The 16188-nt window shown below is 39.0% G+C and overlaps 1 protein-coding gene across 1 annotated transcript; it reads right to left on the reverse strand.

The window, feature by feature from the left end:
- Nucleotides 1–1921: 1921 nt before the first annotated feature.
- LOC590715 lies at nt 1922–14318 on the reverse strand. Its single transcript, XM_790312.5, has 3 exons — nt 14237–14318; nt 4738–12563; nt 1922–3913 (listed from the first exon to the last, which is right to left on the reverse strand). Exons 2-3 carry the CDS (start codon nt 12416–12418, stop codon nt 3633–3635), a joined length of 7962 nt encoding a protein of 2653 aa, XP_795405.4. The 5' UTR covers nt 12419–12563; nt 14237–14318; the 3' UTR covers nt 1922–3632.
- Between the last annotated feature and the right edge of the window lie 1870 nt (nt 14319–16188).

The raw sequence follows: 16188 nt of genomic DNA on the forward strand, positions 1-16188 counted from the left end.
CATAAATGAAGGGGGGAAATGGAAACTGAAACTTTGCTGCACTTCATAAAAATATAGTGTCATGTACAAGACCTTGATTACAATGCATAATGTACAATTTCATCTTTACATGGCATATGTACAGTTTACAGCACTAATCAATATTACTATGCAAAAAACATTTACAAGCCTGAAATGTACAAAAAAACCTATACCCTCGTTTATGGGCTCCAGAGTGAGAGACTATCGAGTTGTAATTGAGAATACAAGTACCGGTATATAAAAAAAACAATATACAAATGAAGCATGCACTACCTAATTCATTATATTCATGATTGTCTTGTAAACAAAATATTTACTGGGTGAATTGTCATCAAACTTTATAAAGAGAAGGTTGAGTTCTGGGAAGAGATGAAAAATAATTTGTGAGCGTTATCATGGTATTATGCAAGTGTGGAAGAACACCGGATAAAAAAATGTTCCCTGAAAAGCATGGCTCTTCTAAATATGGCATATAACATCATAAAAATCAGAACAGCTTTTTATGCCACATGTTTGTGTAGTCCTATATACATGTACATCTTCCTGTGTACAGTGCTTGTAAGTTTACCAAGACTGGGCCAAATTCTTATAATTTTGATGATTCCAGAACCTTACAGTAAACACCAATACTTATATGCTACAAGATCAATCTTTTCTGATTGATTCCACAACGTTTCTCTCACAATGCAATCGCATGACCAGAACTCAACTTTATCTTTAAGTCGCTAACTTCTATCAATGATGCATGTCATTATGCATGAAATAAATGTTGAATAAATGTATCAATACAGGTTTAGTGATTCATAACAATGCAGGAACATGTTTTAAAACCTCAAATATAGCAAAAATATGCAGCCATTCGAGAGGGAAAAAAATGGCCTTGTTTCCAATCATTAACATATTATGGAAATCAGCTTTCCAAGAGTAAATCTTTTGTACATTCCAGATATGGTAGACATATCCAATTATAAAATAGCTCATACATCAATTTCCCCCAACTTGTTAACATTGGTAAATTAGGCATGATCTATTTCCATTCAGGAAAAAACAAAAGATATGTATTTCTGTAATACTTAAAAGTGATTGGAATACACCAACTTGCGTGATTTTACTTACTGTATTTACCATTCTACAATAATGACAAAACAACGATTTTAAACAAAAACATAATTATATGTACAAGTTTTACAGTAAAAACTATACAAGAGAGATATTTGGAGGATGACACAGAATGAGACTGTGTATTTGTGACCGCTTCATGTCGTTGAAGATAAATAATTCAGAAAATGAGGACCAATAGGGTGTTAAATTTTCAAACACCTCAATATAAAATTGCACCATTTCCCGTAATTTACAGCCATGCAAATACAGTTCATGAAGAATAAAAAGAAATATTGACTGTATCAGTGCAGTTCAAATGTACTACAGTGTACGTATCAATGTAAAATGTAAATTCAAGTGGGCAATGGGGGAGAGGATGACAACATTCTCGCACGACATGATCAGAAATTTAAAGTTAAACCTATTATAAAGGCAAGACATTAACATAGGCCGCCATAGTGTTACAGTAGGAGTGTACATTAAAGGTAAAGACCAGTATTGGAAACGCCCCAATTTCAAAAAATGAAATGGAAGCTCTTATTACCAATCATGTGAAAGAATATGTTTTGAATATTACATGACGATAACAATTTTGACAGAAAACCGCCTACTAATTGATATATTTGGTAAATTAGTATATCTATCTACTGTTGAGAGATACAAATGCACGTGTCGCGCACGTGTGTGTAGTCCCATATACATCTTTCTGTGTACAGTGCTTCTAACTTTATGAAGACTTGGCCAAATTTCTTATAATTTTGATGATTCCAGAACCTTGCAGTACATCTATGCTAGATGATCAACCTTTTTTGATCGATTTCACAACGTTTCTTTCACTATGCAATTGCATGACCATAACTGGTCTTTAGCTTTAAGCAAATAATACATTCTTCAGCTACTCTTGAGTGCAATAAGGTAAAGATCATAATTTACTGTTTCACGTATATATTTCACTGTATGAGCATTTAAAGACCTGGACATGATAACTACCTACATTTAATCTGGTATTGATCGCAATATATCATGATAAAGTGAGCATATAACTATATTAACTTAATCAGCTTATGTGGCATTATGTGTAACAAAATTCTTTTATGATTAACCTTATTACATGTAGTTGTCACAAAATTTTACCTTATTATGGGTAAACATTTCAAATAATAAATATGGACAGATGCAATAGAGGACCCAATGCGTGTATCATATAAATTAACAACTAAATTATTCATACCCGTATCAAGGTTGTAATTTTTGATGTTTGTGAAAAATTGATTTGTCACAATATATTTTTTTGTTAAGAATGTGACATATTAAAGCTTACATCTAAAGGTATTCAACAAAGGCCCTAGTTCAACCATTCCAACATTCATTCTTGAGTTATGGAGAGAAAAAACAACTCCAAAACCCCAAACTTACCAAGGGTATAAATAATTCAGTTCAGCAATATTGAGAGAGCGAGTCATTCTGCTCACAATATAAACTGTACTACCTGTACGTAAACAATAAAAGTAAATGATATTCCTTTTTAGTATACATTCAAATCCAATGATCTCCATCCCGCTCATATGGTGCAAAGAACTTTCCTTGACAATAAATTTGCCTTGGAAGCTGCGAAAGTTCATACATAATAGACTTTAAAGGGAGTGTAGCCTGACGAGACTATGTGTCTTTCCCGTGGCCTGACTCGAGGCCAATCAGGTATAATACCAATACAGACAATGCGACCACGGCAATCATGTGCGTGCAACATACCTATACGGTCTGATGCGCGAATGCTGACAATGTAGAGATTAAGTCGCTGACTACCATTAATCAAGTCCATTCGTTTTCGTGCAGTTGTCCAAAATAAGACGTAGATGGCGTTAACCAGTATTTGCTAAGCTTCACTCCCTTTAAAGATAACTTAAAGCTCTGGTAATGATGGAAAATAATTTCTTACAGAATCAAACAAAGCCACCACTGATTTGTTTTCATCTTACACAATTCAATATATGTGATAAATGAGTTGGAGGAGAGAAGATAATAGCTGAAGAATTAGCATGAAAGATAACAAGATCATGCTAGTTATTAAAAGTCATTGGTATAGTGTTTTGACTGAATATAACATTTCAGCCGGTTTTCATAAATTCTTTCATATTTTGATATTCTGATCTGCTGCATGATACAGGATTCAGAACTGCTTTATAAAGCCAGTTACCTTTGGAATAGAACTCCATTACCAGGGGAGTGTTTCACAAAGACTAAGATTGACTTTAAGTTGGACTTAACTATGGCAGGCTCTCACCATAGGTCTCTCAACTATGATCTTTAGATATCATTTTTCCCTTCAATCAATGAACTATGTACATTCGTGACTAGGATTTTTATGTCCATTAAAAATCCAATGTCAGGAATGGTTAGAGGAACTAGCGACATGAACGGCCTGCCATAGTTAAGTCCAACTTAAAGTCAATCTTAGTCTTTGTGAAACACTCCCCAGACCTCAAGATCAGCTTTGAAGGCTCGCCTCGTCAGTCATCAAACGAGATTCCACCGATACTGAGATGCATCTTCTCATGTTTCTTCAAGATCCACTTCTCACTGAGCGGCTTATCACAGATCCTGCAGACGTAGGGCTTGTAGCCGGTATGGGTGCGTTCATGCCGCCTCTTGTTGCTGCTGCTGTAGAAACGCTTATTGCAATACTGACACATGTAGGGTTTGTCACCGGTGTGAACACGCTCGTGCTTCTTGAGCTGGTTGGCTTGCTTGAATGCCTTTTCACACATGGAGCAAGGGAATGGGAAGGCTCCTGCACACAGCATCAAGAAATTGGAGAAAATGGTACCATATTAAAAATTAAATCAATTCATTATCATTAGGCCTAAAAAAAAAAGATGTTGTATTGCCCTATACGTGCCAAAACATGGGTCGGTCGGTCGGAATTTTTTAATTTTTTTGTAGCCGACCGTAGATTTCAAGATTTTTGGGTCGGTTGCAAAGGGCAATACAACATATTTTTTTTTATAGGCCTTACAGAATGACACGTCAAAAGCTCTTGTTCCGTTGCATAATGTGTGTACATGATACACATACATGTACAGTGAATCATAAATACTATATTTTAACTTACAAAGAAATTAGGAATGAACTACATGTATTTTTCAAAAGAACTTCAGAAAAGTAATAAAGTGTAAGCCTATAAGTTGAAATTTTTCTCAAGGTGGCTGCATCCATATCAATTATCAATATCAGAGCAACTGTAATTTGAGAATAATACTTCAAATATAATTGCTCAAGTATAGACTACAGGCATTTCTATTACTCTACTAATCTTTAATTAAGATATATTATATAGACAACCAAAATGAGGATACTGTATGTTTGATAGAGTACATTTTTTTTAAGTGTGTGTGTGTGTGTGCAGTGTTTTGTTTCAGTTTGTAACCATCGTCTTTTTTAGGTCATAAAGCTTGCATTTGATTTTTGTTACATTGTAATACAAACAAATTTATTCCCCATTTTGATTTATCTATTTTTTTACAATTCTGAATGTATTTTGCACAACATCTTGCACAATCTGCTTTGTTGGAATAGTTTCTAGTAAAGTCCATGCATATAGAACCTAAAACTCACCTGTATGAATTTTCTTATGCTCTTCAAGTAGCTCCTCATGGACAAAGTCTTTTCCACACAACTTGCAGGAGAAGAGTTCCGTCTTGGGTTTATCCGGTGTCTGCTGCTTATTTTTGGAAGGACCACCTGCAGGCGTGGTGGATGACTTTGGTTTCTCCTGGCTGCTGCTGCTGCTTTCAACTTTGACCTGTGGCTTATGTGTATGATAGTGGTTCACAATGTCTGCTCTCCTCTTGTAGGTCTTATCGCAAACAAGGCATACAAAACGACCATTTTTTTCATGGCTGGACTCGTGTTTCTTCACGTCTTCTTCAGTCTGGAATGATTGTTGACAGATTGAGCACAGCATGGGGGCTTTAGTGGGGGCTTTAGAGGGGCCTTGAGATGGGCCTTTGGAGTGGACGGAATTCAAATGTGCCTTCATCTCTGCCTCCTTTTCTGTACATTTCACCTTCTCAACTCCTCCCGTGAATGCGGCAGTCAGTTTTCGAACTTTAACAGGTTGACTGGGCTTAGAATCCACCTGATCATCTACAACCACAATTTCAGAAGACATTTTCCTCTTAACGGGACTTGGAGCTTGATTCCTATGGGATTTATAGTGACGTACAATATCGGCTTTCCTCTTGTATGACTTGTCACAGACTAGGCAGAGGAACATGCCAGACTTCTCATGAGACAGTTCATGCAGCTTCATAAGTTCTTCGTTTTGGAATGATTGTCGGCAAATGGAACACAACTTTGGCTGATTAACATGGGTAGATTCAAAATGAGCTTGCATATCCTGATCAGTCTCAAACACTAAAATGCATGATGAACATTTGACTTTCTTCACGGTTGGGGCAAAAGTTATTGCAAGTTTCTTGAATTTGTTAGTAGGCATTGGCTTTCTCTTAGCTTTGCTGATTTCATCAGGTGTAGTTTCAGCTGGAGCTTGCTTTGCTCTCTTTGCTTCCAAGCAGTGTTTGCAAGAGCACTTCCCAGTACGGCATGTCTTTGAGAAAATCCTCTTTTTGGCTTTTCTGGCTTCAGAAGTGGGTGTTGTCTCATTTCCTTCCGACTCGAGGGCTATCACCTCTGCCTCATCAAAATTATCTTGGCTTTGCAAGTGATGACCTGAGGTATCCTCAGTTTGACCCTCATCTCCATTCACTTCTGGCGTACGAGCTACCTCTGAAGCCATTTTTTGCTTATCATCAGAGACTACCTGAGCTTCTGCATCCCGGGCTTTCTCCCCCTCATCTACACTGCTTGAGATTCCAGTCTGCTCTACAGTCAGAGGCACTTTCAATATTTCACCTTCCGGAGTAGTGACTGGAATTGTCACAACTCCGTCTCCAATAGTTTCAGACATCTTTAATATCTCCTGTAATATCATATTGGCAGTTGCTTCATCTGCTGGCTGAGCAGTCACTGCCAGTTGTGCAAGGTTTTGCTGTGGATCTTTTTCTTGAACAGGTAAGGATTGAACAGGTGAGGATTGAACAGGTATTTCAGTTTCTTTTGCATCCCCTGGCTTCTGTGTTGGCACGTTTGTACTCTCCATGATTGCACTGTGACCAGCTTTGACACTAACATCAGAACTAACTGCTTCGGGTGCTGATTCTTCGTGCACTGTGACATCCTTGTTATACTTACATGCCTTTGAATCATAAAATATGATGATGTCGTTGTCTTCTGGAGAGTCTTCGTCAATCATTAGAGTACCATCCTCTTGATCTGAAAGTGCATCTTCACCCTTTGCATCATTTGAATCAGCTTGCTTGGTTGCTTGAGGTATATCAACAGCTTCATCCTGAAGACTACCAACCTTTCTTTCTTGTGATGCATTCCCAGGTTCATTTTCATTTGAAGAACTCGCATTATCTAATTGTTTTGTATCATCATCTGTCAATATGCTCCTGTCAAACTCAACTCCTTGCGAGGTTGCCAGGGTCAAGACTGGTGCCTCCATCTGTGCTGAAGTCTCACCTTCATCCTGAAGACTGTCATCCTTTCTTTCTGGTGATGCATTCCCAGGTTCATTTTCATTTGAAGAACTTGCATCATCTAATTGCTTTGTATCATCATCTGTCAATGTGCTTCCGTCAAGCTCAACTCCTTGCGAGGTTGCCATGGTCAAGACTGGTGCGTCCATCTGAGCTGAAGTCTCACTTTCATTATCGACTGTATTTGACCCTTGAGCTTGAAAATCTCCTTCACACTGAGAACGTTCTAGTACAGGTATTTCAATATCCTCCTGATCGATCTTTTCAGCCAGATGGTCACTGTTCTCAGAGATGATTTTTGATACCTCTTCCATTTCTTTACAAACCGTCTGGACTCTATCTTCAATGGGGACAGCATTGTCTTCCCTCTCATTTTGCTCTGAATCTTTTTTTTCTGTGTTCACTTGATCCACTTTCTGTTCCTCCTCTGTTTCATTGGAAGCTGTATCTGTTACTGAACTTTGAGAATCTACACTTTTGTCAGGCTGTTCAGCAGGAACACTGGGCATTTCATTTTCAGTAGTCATCGGCTGAGAATCTTCTAGCTGAACAACAGTTTCAGGGAAAGGTTGTAATTCTTTACTTTGTTGATGTAAGGATGCTTCCTCTATTGTTACTTTAATGTTAGTTACTCCTTCTTGACTTTTCACAGAAACATCATTTTCATCAACCTGAATGTTTTCTACATTTTCTGAATCCTTAGGTAAATCTTCCTCCACTAGATCTTCCCTTGCTAGACCTTGATCAAATGCCTCTGTGGCTTCAGAATTTTTGTCAAAAACTCTTTCTGCTGTCATGGTGTCCCTGCGATCTGCATGTTCATCTGACATAATTGCTGACTCATTGACACTGTTGTCTGGGCTTCCAACCACTAGAGATTCTTTGATAGGCTCTTCATTGACATTAGTGGTTGACACGTCTTTACTCTCTGATGCACTTCCAACCACTTCTGGTGCACCACCTGATCCACTATCTCTTAACTTTTCTCCCAATAATGACTCTTCCTCTTCTGTACACTCTGTATGTCTCTGTACCTCAGAACTTGCTTGTGCTGCTACCAGAACACTGGAATCAGAAACTGATGCTTCCGCCTTTGTTTCTTCAGTGGATGGTTTGGTTTCGTGTTCCTCATCAACTTCCATTGCTTCATCACTGTACTCAAGGTCTAGATCAGGTGCTCCAACATCTAGACAAACGTCTCTAGGTTCTATATTAGATATCTGTTCACTGGACTTTTCCCTCGTCTCATCAGGGATAGAAGTAACAGCTTGTGATGTAAGATCAGCAACCACGGGGGTTACATCCACAGCTCTATCCTCATTGATATCATCTATCTTTTCTGTCTCTATGTCACTTGCTTCAATAGCTGGATCAACGTTTTGAGGTACTGAACTCATTGCAACACCACTAGGCATTTCTTCACTAGACTCTTCCTTAGTCTTGTCAGGCACTTCATCAATGGCCTGTGAAGCGAATTCAGCAGCAGCAGTAGTCTCTGTGTTTCTTTCCTGACTTACGTCATGAATATCCTCTTTTCCCTTTACAACTTTTTCAGTATCTGCCTCAATGTCGCTGGGTCCTAAACTCAGTGATTGTTCAGCAGATATTTCTTCATTGGCCGATTTCTTGGACATGTTGGTCGACGTTTGATTAACTTCTGACTGAAGACAAATTATGTCTCCCACTTTGGAATGCGGTGTTACAACAGCATCAGTGCCAGATATTTCCATTCCAATGTCACTTGTAGAAACAAGTGGATCCTCTTTAACCGCAGTATCACTCCTAGAATCATCTACCTTGACAGAAGAAACAACAGAACTCCCATATTCAGTTCCGCCCAAGGCATTGTCACTACTCTGTGATTCAGATTCACCTCTTGTCTTTGCTTCTGCTTCCTCAGTTATTTCTTCAAGGTCTGTACCAGGATCAAATCCTTCAGCAGAAGATATGTGTGAAGGCTCTTTGTCCTTAGTTTCCTCTGGGATGTTACTGACCGACTCAATTCCTACACTGCATTTGTGGTCGTTGTCTGTAGCACCAGTAGCCTCCATGTTCCTACCCATGTCCATATATTCATCATCCTGCACAATAACATTGGAACTGTGAGCTCTTGGTCTGCCAACTGTGACTGTTTCCTGAAGATGTTCAGTAGATAACCTATCATCGCTTTCATCCGTAGTCTTAGACGAATCACATTCAGTCTCAAATAAAGTATTTTCTGGCCTTTCAGTTTCTCTCTGGGTGCTACTTTCAGAAATTTCTTTAGATGATGATTCTACTAGAACTTCTTTACTAGATTCACAGGAATCATCAGCAGGGATGTTCTTTCTTGATGGAGATGTGTCGCTCTCTTCTGTTATACTCTCTTTCACAGTTTCTTGTTGAGATGTACTGGCTTTATTGCTACCCAATAACTTTTCACTACAATCTTCTTCAATGACTGTCAATGTACAACTTCCCTTTGATGTAATGTTCTCTTGAATACTTTCACTTGTAACAGGAGTATCAGCAACTGCACAGTTTTCCTCCTCCTCTACTTCATTTAGAAGGTTTTTCTCTGAACATATTCCCTTTAAGACTGTGTTAGCTTCGGAGCTACTGCTGACTTTAACCCCAGTGTCTCCATCCATTGGACTTTCATCTGATGTTGGGGACGTTCCACTAGTAATCTCCTCATGGGCTGGAGTTATAGACTCCTCACTCCTGGAAACTTCCTTCTCAATTCCTTCAGATAGCTTTTCCCCTTTGTCCACAATGCTTTGTGGCATGATTTGTTCCTCATCCAACTCATTGACATCTGCTGTAGAATTTTGAATTACATTGTATTCTGTTCCTTGCACTTCACTGTTTTCCGCATTTGCACTTCCATTACTAGATACATGATCAGTATTCTGACTGCATCCTGCAGTCTCCTCACCATCTGATATATCAATTACCCTTTCCTTTTGCATCCCGTCAGCATGTACATCCATTTCATTCTCATCCATCATAGAACTTGAACCAACATTATCAACCACAACATATTCATCAGCTAATCTGCGACCGTCCTCAACACGAAGTTGACCACCATCTTGCAAATGTTCTAATTCCATACTGGTTGATTCATTATTCATATTTTCTGAATTGCATGTGCTTGATGGTTTCGCCTCTTCTAGCAAATTGTTATTGTCAGCAGAACTCTCCAGCACAGTTCCTGTATCTTCCAGATCACTTGTATATTGAGGATGTGATGGTTCTGTTTGTCCTGTTGAAAATGCAGATGGCTTGATTGCAGGGTTCACTGAAGTCTGATCCACAGGCTCATTTTCATCCACAGTTTTAGGAATATCTCTTTCTAAGTCTGTATTTGAAGATTGACATTCCTGATTTTGAGAAGCTTCAATCAAATCTTTCTGCAAAGGCTGTTCATTTTCCAAAGTTGATACAAGTTCAACTGATGTTGTATCACAAGAAGGGGTTTTGACCTCTGCACTGCTTGACTCAAGTAATGACATGTCTTTCTCTTGACCATCATGGGAATGTTGCTCAACTGTATCAGAGGTTGCTCGAACTGGGTCAACATTTTGTTCTTGTCCTTGTTTGCTGGACTGATCTACTTCATGCACTTCTGAAGATTGTTCCTCATTTGCCAGGCTTTCAAAATCACTTTTACTTGCTGTTAGAACTGAAGAACTTGCCTGGTGTTCTTGTGAAGGCTTCTTGCTTCCAGGTCGACCATCTTCAGTTTGAATAGGATGATCAATTTCCATGTCGGACACTTGCAATGTTATTCTCTTTTCATCACAATTTGTCTGAACGTCACTAGTTACCTCTCCTGTTGATTCCACAGGAAGTTGTTGAATTTCTGCAGCCATAGCAACACCCTTCTGTTCAATTTCTTCAGGGTTTTCCCTTGATTCCTCCATGGGCGTGCTTACCTTCTCGATACTAGTGTTGCTTTCTTGTGCCTTTCCTATATTTGAAGATGTTACACTTGAGGGATGATGGGATACAAGTACTTCAGAATCTTTGTCCAACACTTGTGAGGCTATGCAATAAACTTTAGATAAGGCCCTTGTTTCTTCAGGAGACATTTCACTGCTGGATATTTGGTCTGTACTCTCCGATAGATCCATTGGCTCCTCAGTCACATCCATTGATTCTTCTATCAGTGGGCAAATGGATTTCGGTACCTGGTGGATTGCACTTTTGGTCAATTCTGTTGATGACTGGTTTGGTTTCATCTCACAGGTCGGAGATTCCACTGGCATTTGTCCAATGTCATCATCAGACTTGTCACTGATATCCATTGGAGCACATTCACTCATTTGATCAGTTTCCATGCTTATTTCCATTGCAGTCTCATCACTCGCATTAGACTTACATTCTATTCCTGTGGAAGTACTTGTGACAGATTCAGAAGATACTTTTTCGAGAACATTTCTTGCCGTGTCAACCACAACACCTGTATCCACTGCCAATATCTGTGAGAGGTCTGTATGACTATGCTCTACTTCATGTTGTTTAACTTCTTCAACTGTAGAAGTTATGGTATCCTCTACTGGCTTTTCAGTCATATCACTTCCTGCTTCTTCTGCTGATGGCATAGCAACAGCTAACATATTTTCTGTGGAACATACATTTTCAGTAATGTCCTTTTCCACTTGGATGCAAACAGCATTTTCCTTATCACTCTCTTCTGCAAATTGTTTTTCTCTTAATGTCACAGAGTCCATGAATAAGGAAGGATTCACTCTAGTCACTGAATCATCACTGATTTTGACAACATCTGAAGTTTTCATCAACATATCAACTACTGGTACAGACTCTTCAAATGTAGGGACAACATGGCTTCCACTAAATGTACCTGCTTCTTGAGATGATGAAGGGACCGTCTCAGGTAATTTTACTCTCTGTCCATCATTCATTACACCATCTCCTTCTGTCTCAATTGTACCAATTACCTGGACAACTCCTGGGCTTTCTCTGCAGGGTTCATTCTCAACTTTCTTGGCAATTTGGACATCCTGAACTATTGAATGGGTAACAAGTGCCGCACCGAGTTGTAAATCTATCTTTACGTTGTCCTCTTTTTGTGTTGCTGATTCTCTGCACTCTTCCACAGGTTTCATGCTTTCCTGCACAGATATTTCAGATTCCTGATCCTCACTTGATAAGGGAATAGAATCTCCCTTGACTTTCTCCAATGGTACCACCGCTTCAATAGGGGACATAATATCTGAGCCTCCAAGTTCAGTTGACACTTTTCCTGGATTTGGAGTCTCTGTCTCTTCAGAAGTCATCTTTTCTTCAGCAGTCGAAATCGGTGGAGTATCCCCCTCAGGATGGGTTTTACAATCATCTGCCTCAGCTGTAATGACAGCTGCTGAAGCATCAGGAATGACTCCTCCAGGTTCCAGAGAAGTGTGATCTTTCAAATCCACCAACTTTTCTTTCACTCCTGTACCCACTACATCAACATCAACCACAAAATTCCCAGGAATATCTTCATTGGGTAGATCTCCAGTGCTTCCTTGACTGAAGTGTATTCTTACTGGATCTCCACTGCCTTTGTTCTCAGAACGTTCCAAAGGACACTGCTGAATGGTTGTCTCACATTGTTCATCCCTATTTTCTCCATCCCATTTACTCTCCTCTCCACCTCTACCTGGTTCAGTCGAGACAACCTGCAACACTTCATTTGCCTGTTCCATTGTCCTGGACGGACGGCTTCTTTAATTGGCTATTGTGTGTAACAAAACCACTAGTGCATGGACGCTTGTATTACTTTAACATATTTTGAAGAACAGTAAACTTCTTGTAGATGAGAATGGCCATGTGGTATGCTTGGTTTGAGATCTGTAGGGGAAGAACAAAAATTTGGTATAGAGTTTGAACAATGGACATGATAATATTGATGTTGCAGGTAAAAAAAAGATGGACATTTCTCATTCAGTTATTGGATATTTTTTTTACCTAGAGAAATACAGTAAACTTAAGTTGACCTTGATGAGACTTGAGTTGACTTGGGCAATCTTCAACTTGTGCACGAGTCATAAAAATACCACTTAACGCATATATGTACTACATGTGTTCATGTGTACACGGTATAAATGATTTTGCCCATAAAATACCTACGAGGTGGTGCACGTACCTGGAAGTACAGATGAGCTTCTTAGCACTTTAGTAATACAACAACCATTCATCTTTCTCCCTAAAGAATCCCCATTAAAGATAAAGACCGGTAGTGGTAAAATTGCGGTTAAAGGGTCTTTGGTGCAAAATATCTATTCAATATTGTTAAATATTGCCTTCAGAGGTTTAGATGGCAATACGTCTACCTAAATTCACAAAAAACAGAAATATATGCCCAAATGTATGTAGAAGTGCATTCGCCATATCTATCCAAGCCGGATCGATATGATAATCTACCAAATATATCAATTAGTAGGTGGTTTCCCGGCAAAATTTGTATCATCGCCAATAAGTAAAAACATATTCTTTTACATGATTGGTAATAAGTGCTTTCATTACATTTTTTGAGAGGGGGGGGGGGCGTTTCAAAAACTGGTCTATACTTATTATGTATTGACAAGTTGTACAGTGTGTGTGTGATGGTTATCTACTCTGATGACATGGGCGTGCCCCATCCACACAAAAAAAAGAGCGTGTGTGCAAGTATTAACGTGTGCAGGCGGGCACGCATGCGCGTAGTTAGCGACCGTAATAATGATCTTTATCGTCATAATGTGAATTAATGAAGATCTGAGATTATAGTCGCTAACTTCACGCAAGCGCGGCCCGCAACCCTTCGGCGGTATGGCATGCAATTGTATTGTAATTGTGCAGCAGTTTGTATTGAAACCTGTGTGAAAGTGTATATCATAATGTCTTCGTTTTTAGGAAAATACTCCAAAAAAGATAAGAGAATTGACACGAAAGGGGCAAGAAAGATAATGACTTTCAATCATGACCATTATTTATACAATTGGTGAAGATTTAGTTGATTTTTTGGTATGTTTTAGTAGGGTATATCCATGCCAGAGTTACGATTCAAACTCTGGATATAATAGACTAGCGCCAAAAAATTATATATCTGATTGATTTTTTTGATTTTTTTATTATTATTTCAATAATTTTTTATCCATTCCAAAACAATACAAATCATTCTTAAGATTACAGTTTTTTTTTCATCTTGACATGATTGAATGGATTTCAATACATAGAATGTAAGATTGATGAAACAAAAATGAAAGCAATGATACACGTTTATAAAAAGTAACCCAATTACACTAACACCACACACCGAGTCCGAGACTGAGCAAGCGCCTGGCCCCTGGCTTAAAAGTAACATTACACAAATAAGAAGACGTGGGCCAATATATAGAATGCCAATGCCGTACAGGCTGGATTTCGATGGAAATTAACGGGCTAATCCCTCATCACACTTGACAAAATTGTCCTTAATCCATCGGAGAATAATATCCTTTATTTCAAATGAAGAAAAAGTACTAAATTTGCAAATACTTTACCTCAAACTTCAGCAATTATTTGAGATCTTGATGTTCTTCTTTTCTTAGGGCTACAATCACGCATGCGCAGAATGACCCAAGCGGAAGTTATCCTCTCCGGCTTTTATTGGCCTAAAATTATAATGGGCCTGGGATGGATATTTTTGTTTACTATTCTCCTTATTGTCACCCACAAAGTTCAGTTGCGTAGCTACAGGTCCAAGGGGGAGGGGCACAGGGAGGCACGTGCCCCCATATATTACTCTTAAATACAAGTCTCACCACCTCTTTATTTATGTACCCATCCAGCTACGTTCTCAAAACTCTGGCTTACTTGTTATTCCTAGGGTTACAACAAATTAGTACTGGGCCTTCATTATGGAATACTCTCCCTCGATGGATTACAAATAGCAGTTCTGGTGAAGTGTTAAAAACAATCTGAAGAAGTATCTGTTTAATTTAGCCTATAACTGATTACCATTACCTTTCATGTACCTTTCCTATTGCACATTAATTTGTTTGTATATATTTTACATGTATTTCATCTTTTGCCGCAAAGCTGCGCCTTGAGCTTTTGTTTGTCAAGTGGATTTGGCGCCTTACAAATATTATGTATTATTATTATTATTATTTTATTGAACGTTAAATACGTATACCCCAAATCTCAAAACAATATATTAAAGTATATTTTGGAATAAACGTCAACTTTAGAAAGGCTGCAAGATGCCCAAATATAATGAAAAGATCTGGGTATTTTGATGCAGCTCTCAAATTTTAGGAACGGGAGAGTTTCAGACAGCGAAGTACATGAACATCCCCATATCAGGCGCGTACGCAGAGGGGGGGGGGGGGGGTTGGGGTTAGCCCCCCCCCCTCCCCTTCATTTTTTTTAATGTGTATGTTTATGGGGAAACCCCCCCCCCCCCTTTCAATTTTTGATTTTTGATTTTTGATTTTTTGATTTTTTTTAAATTATATTTTGGCAGATTATTTCTGGATGACCTAAAAAAGATGACCTTACCCCCCCCCCCACCCCCAAACGGAACGGAATGCCGATTGGTCAAATTTTCAAATTTCGGGACAAAAAAAAAAAGTCCTCTTAAAGAAAATGGGCACCGATCAGATTTTAAAGGGGCATTTATCGGAGATTAAAGGGGCACCTATCTAAAGTGAAAAGGAGAAGGGGCACTTATGAGAAGGGGGAATGGGCTCTTTTTTCAATGGGGCATTTATCATTAGGAAAAGGGGCACTTATTAAAAAGGAAAAGGGGCACATGTGAAAATATAAGGTGCGCTTATCCGAGTTAAAATGGGGGTAGTTATTAAAAGGGGAAGGGGCACTTATTACAAAGGAAAAGAGGTACTTGTCAAAGTACAAGTAGCACCTCTCATTTGAATAGGGCAATTATCAGAGGTGAAGGGGGCAATAATCAAAAGTGAAAAGAGGCACTTCTTATACCTGAAAAGGGGCACTTATAAGAATGGAAAACGGACACTTATTGCAAAGGAAAGAGGGAACTTGTCGAAAGAAAAAGGGCATGTGTCCAAATAAAAGGGGCACTTTTTAGATTTGAAAAGGGGAAGAGGCACTTTTACAAATTAATAGGGGCACTTGACAAAGTAAAAGGGACACTATTCCTATGTAAAAAGGAGCACTTCTTACAAAGTTAAAGGGGCACTCTTCCTTTGTAAAAAGGGGCACTTTTCGGGTGCTTTAAAAAGTGGGGGCACTGTGCCCCCAGCCCCCCCCCCCGGAGGGCCGCCTCTGTGTTTATTATTGACATTTTTCCATAATATAAAAGTGCAATTTTTCGGCGGTCGCTCGCAATATTTCAGATCCGGATAGCATATTTTCGGGCAAGAGGCCTTCACGGCCCTAACGCAAAAATGTCCGTACGTATTATGTATACCTCCTATAAAAAGGGTGCCGTGACTAAAAACAGAAGGGGGGTTGAAAAACGCTGATCTATAGA

Source organism: Strongylocentrotus purpuratus, unplaced genomic scaffold, assembly GCF_000002235.5.
Source record: "Strongylocentrotus purpuratus isolate Spur 01 unplaced genomic scaffold, Spur_5.0 spur5_contig_838, whole genome shotgun sequence".
Classification (NCBI taxonomy): Eukaryota; Metazoa; Echinodermata; class Echinoidea; order Camarodonta; family Strongylocentrotidae; genus Strongylocentrotus; species Strongylocentrotus purpuratus.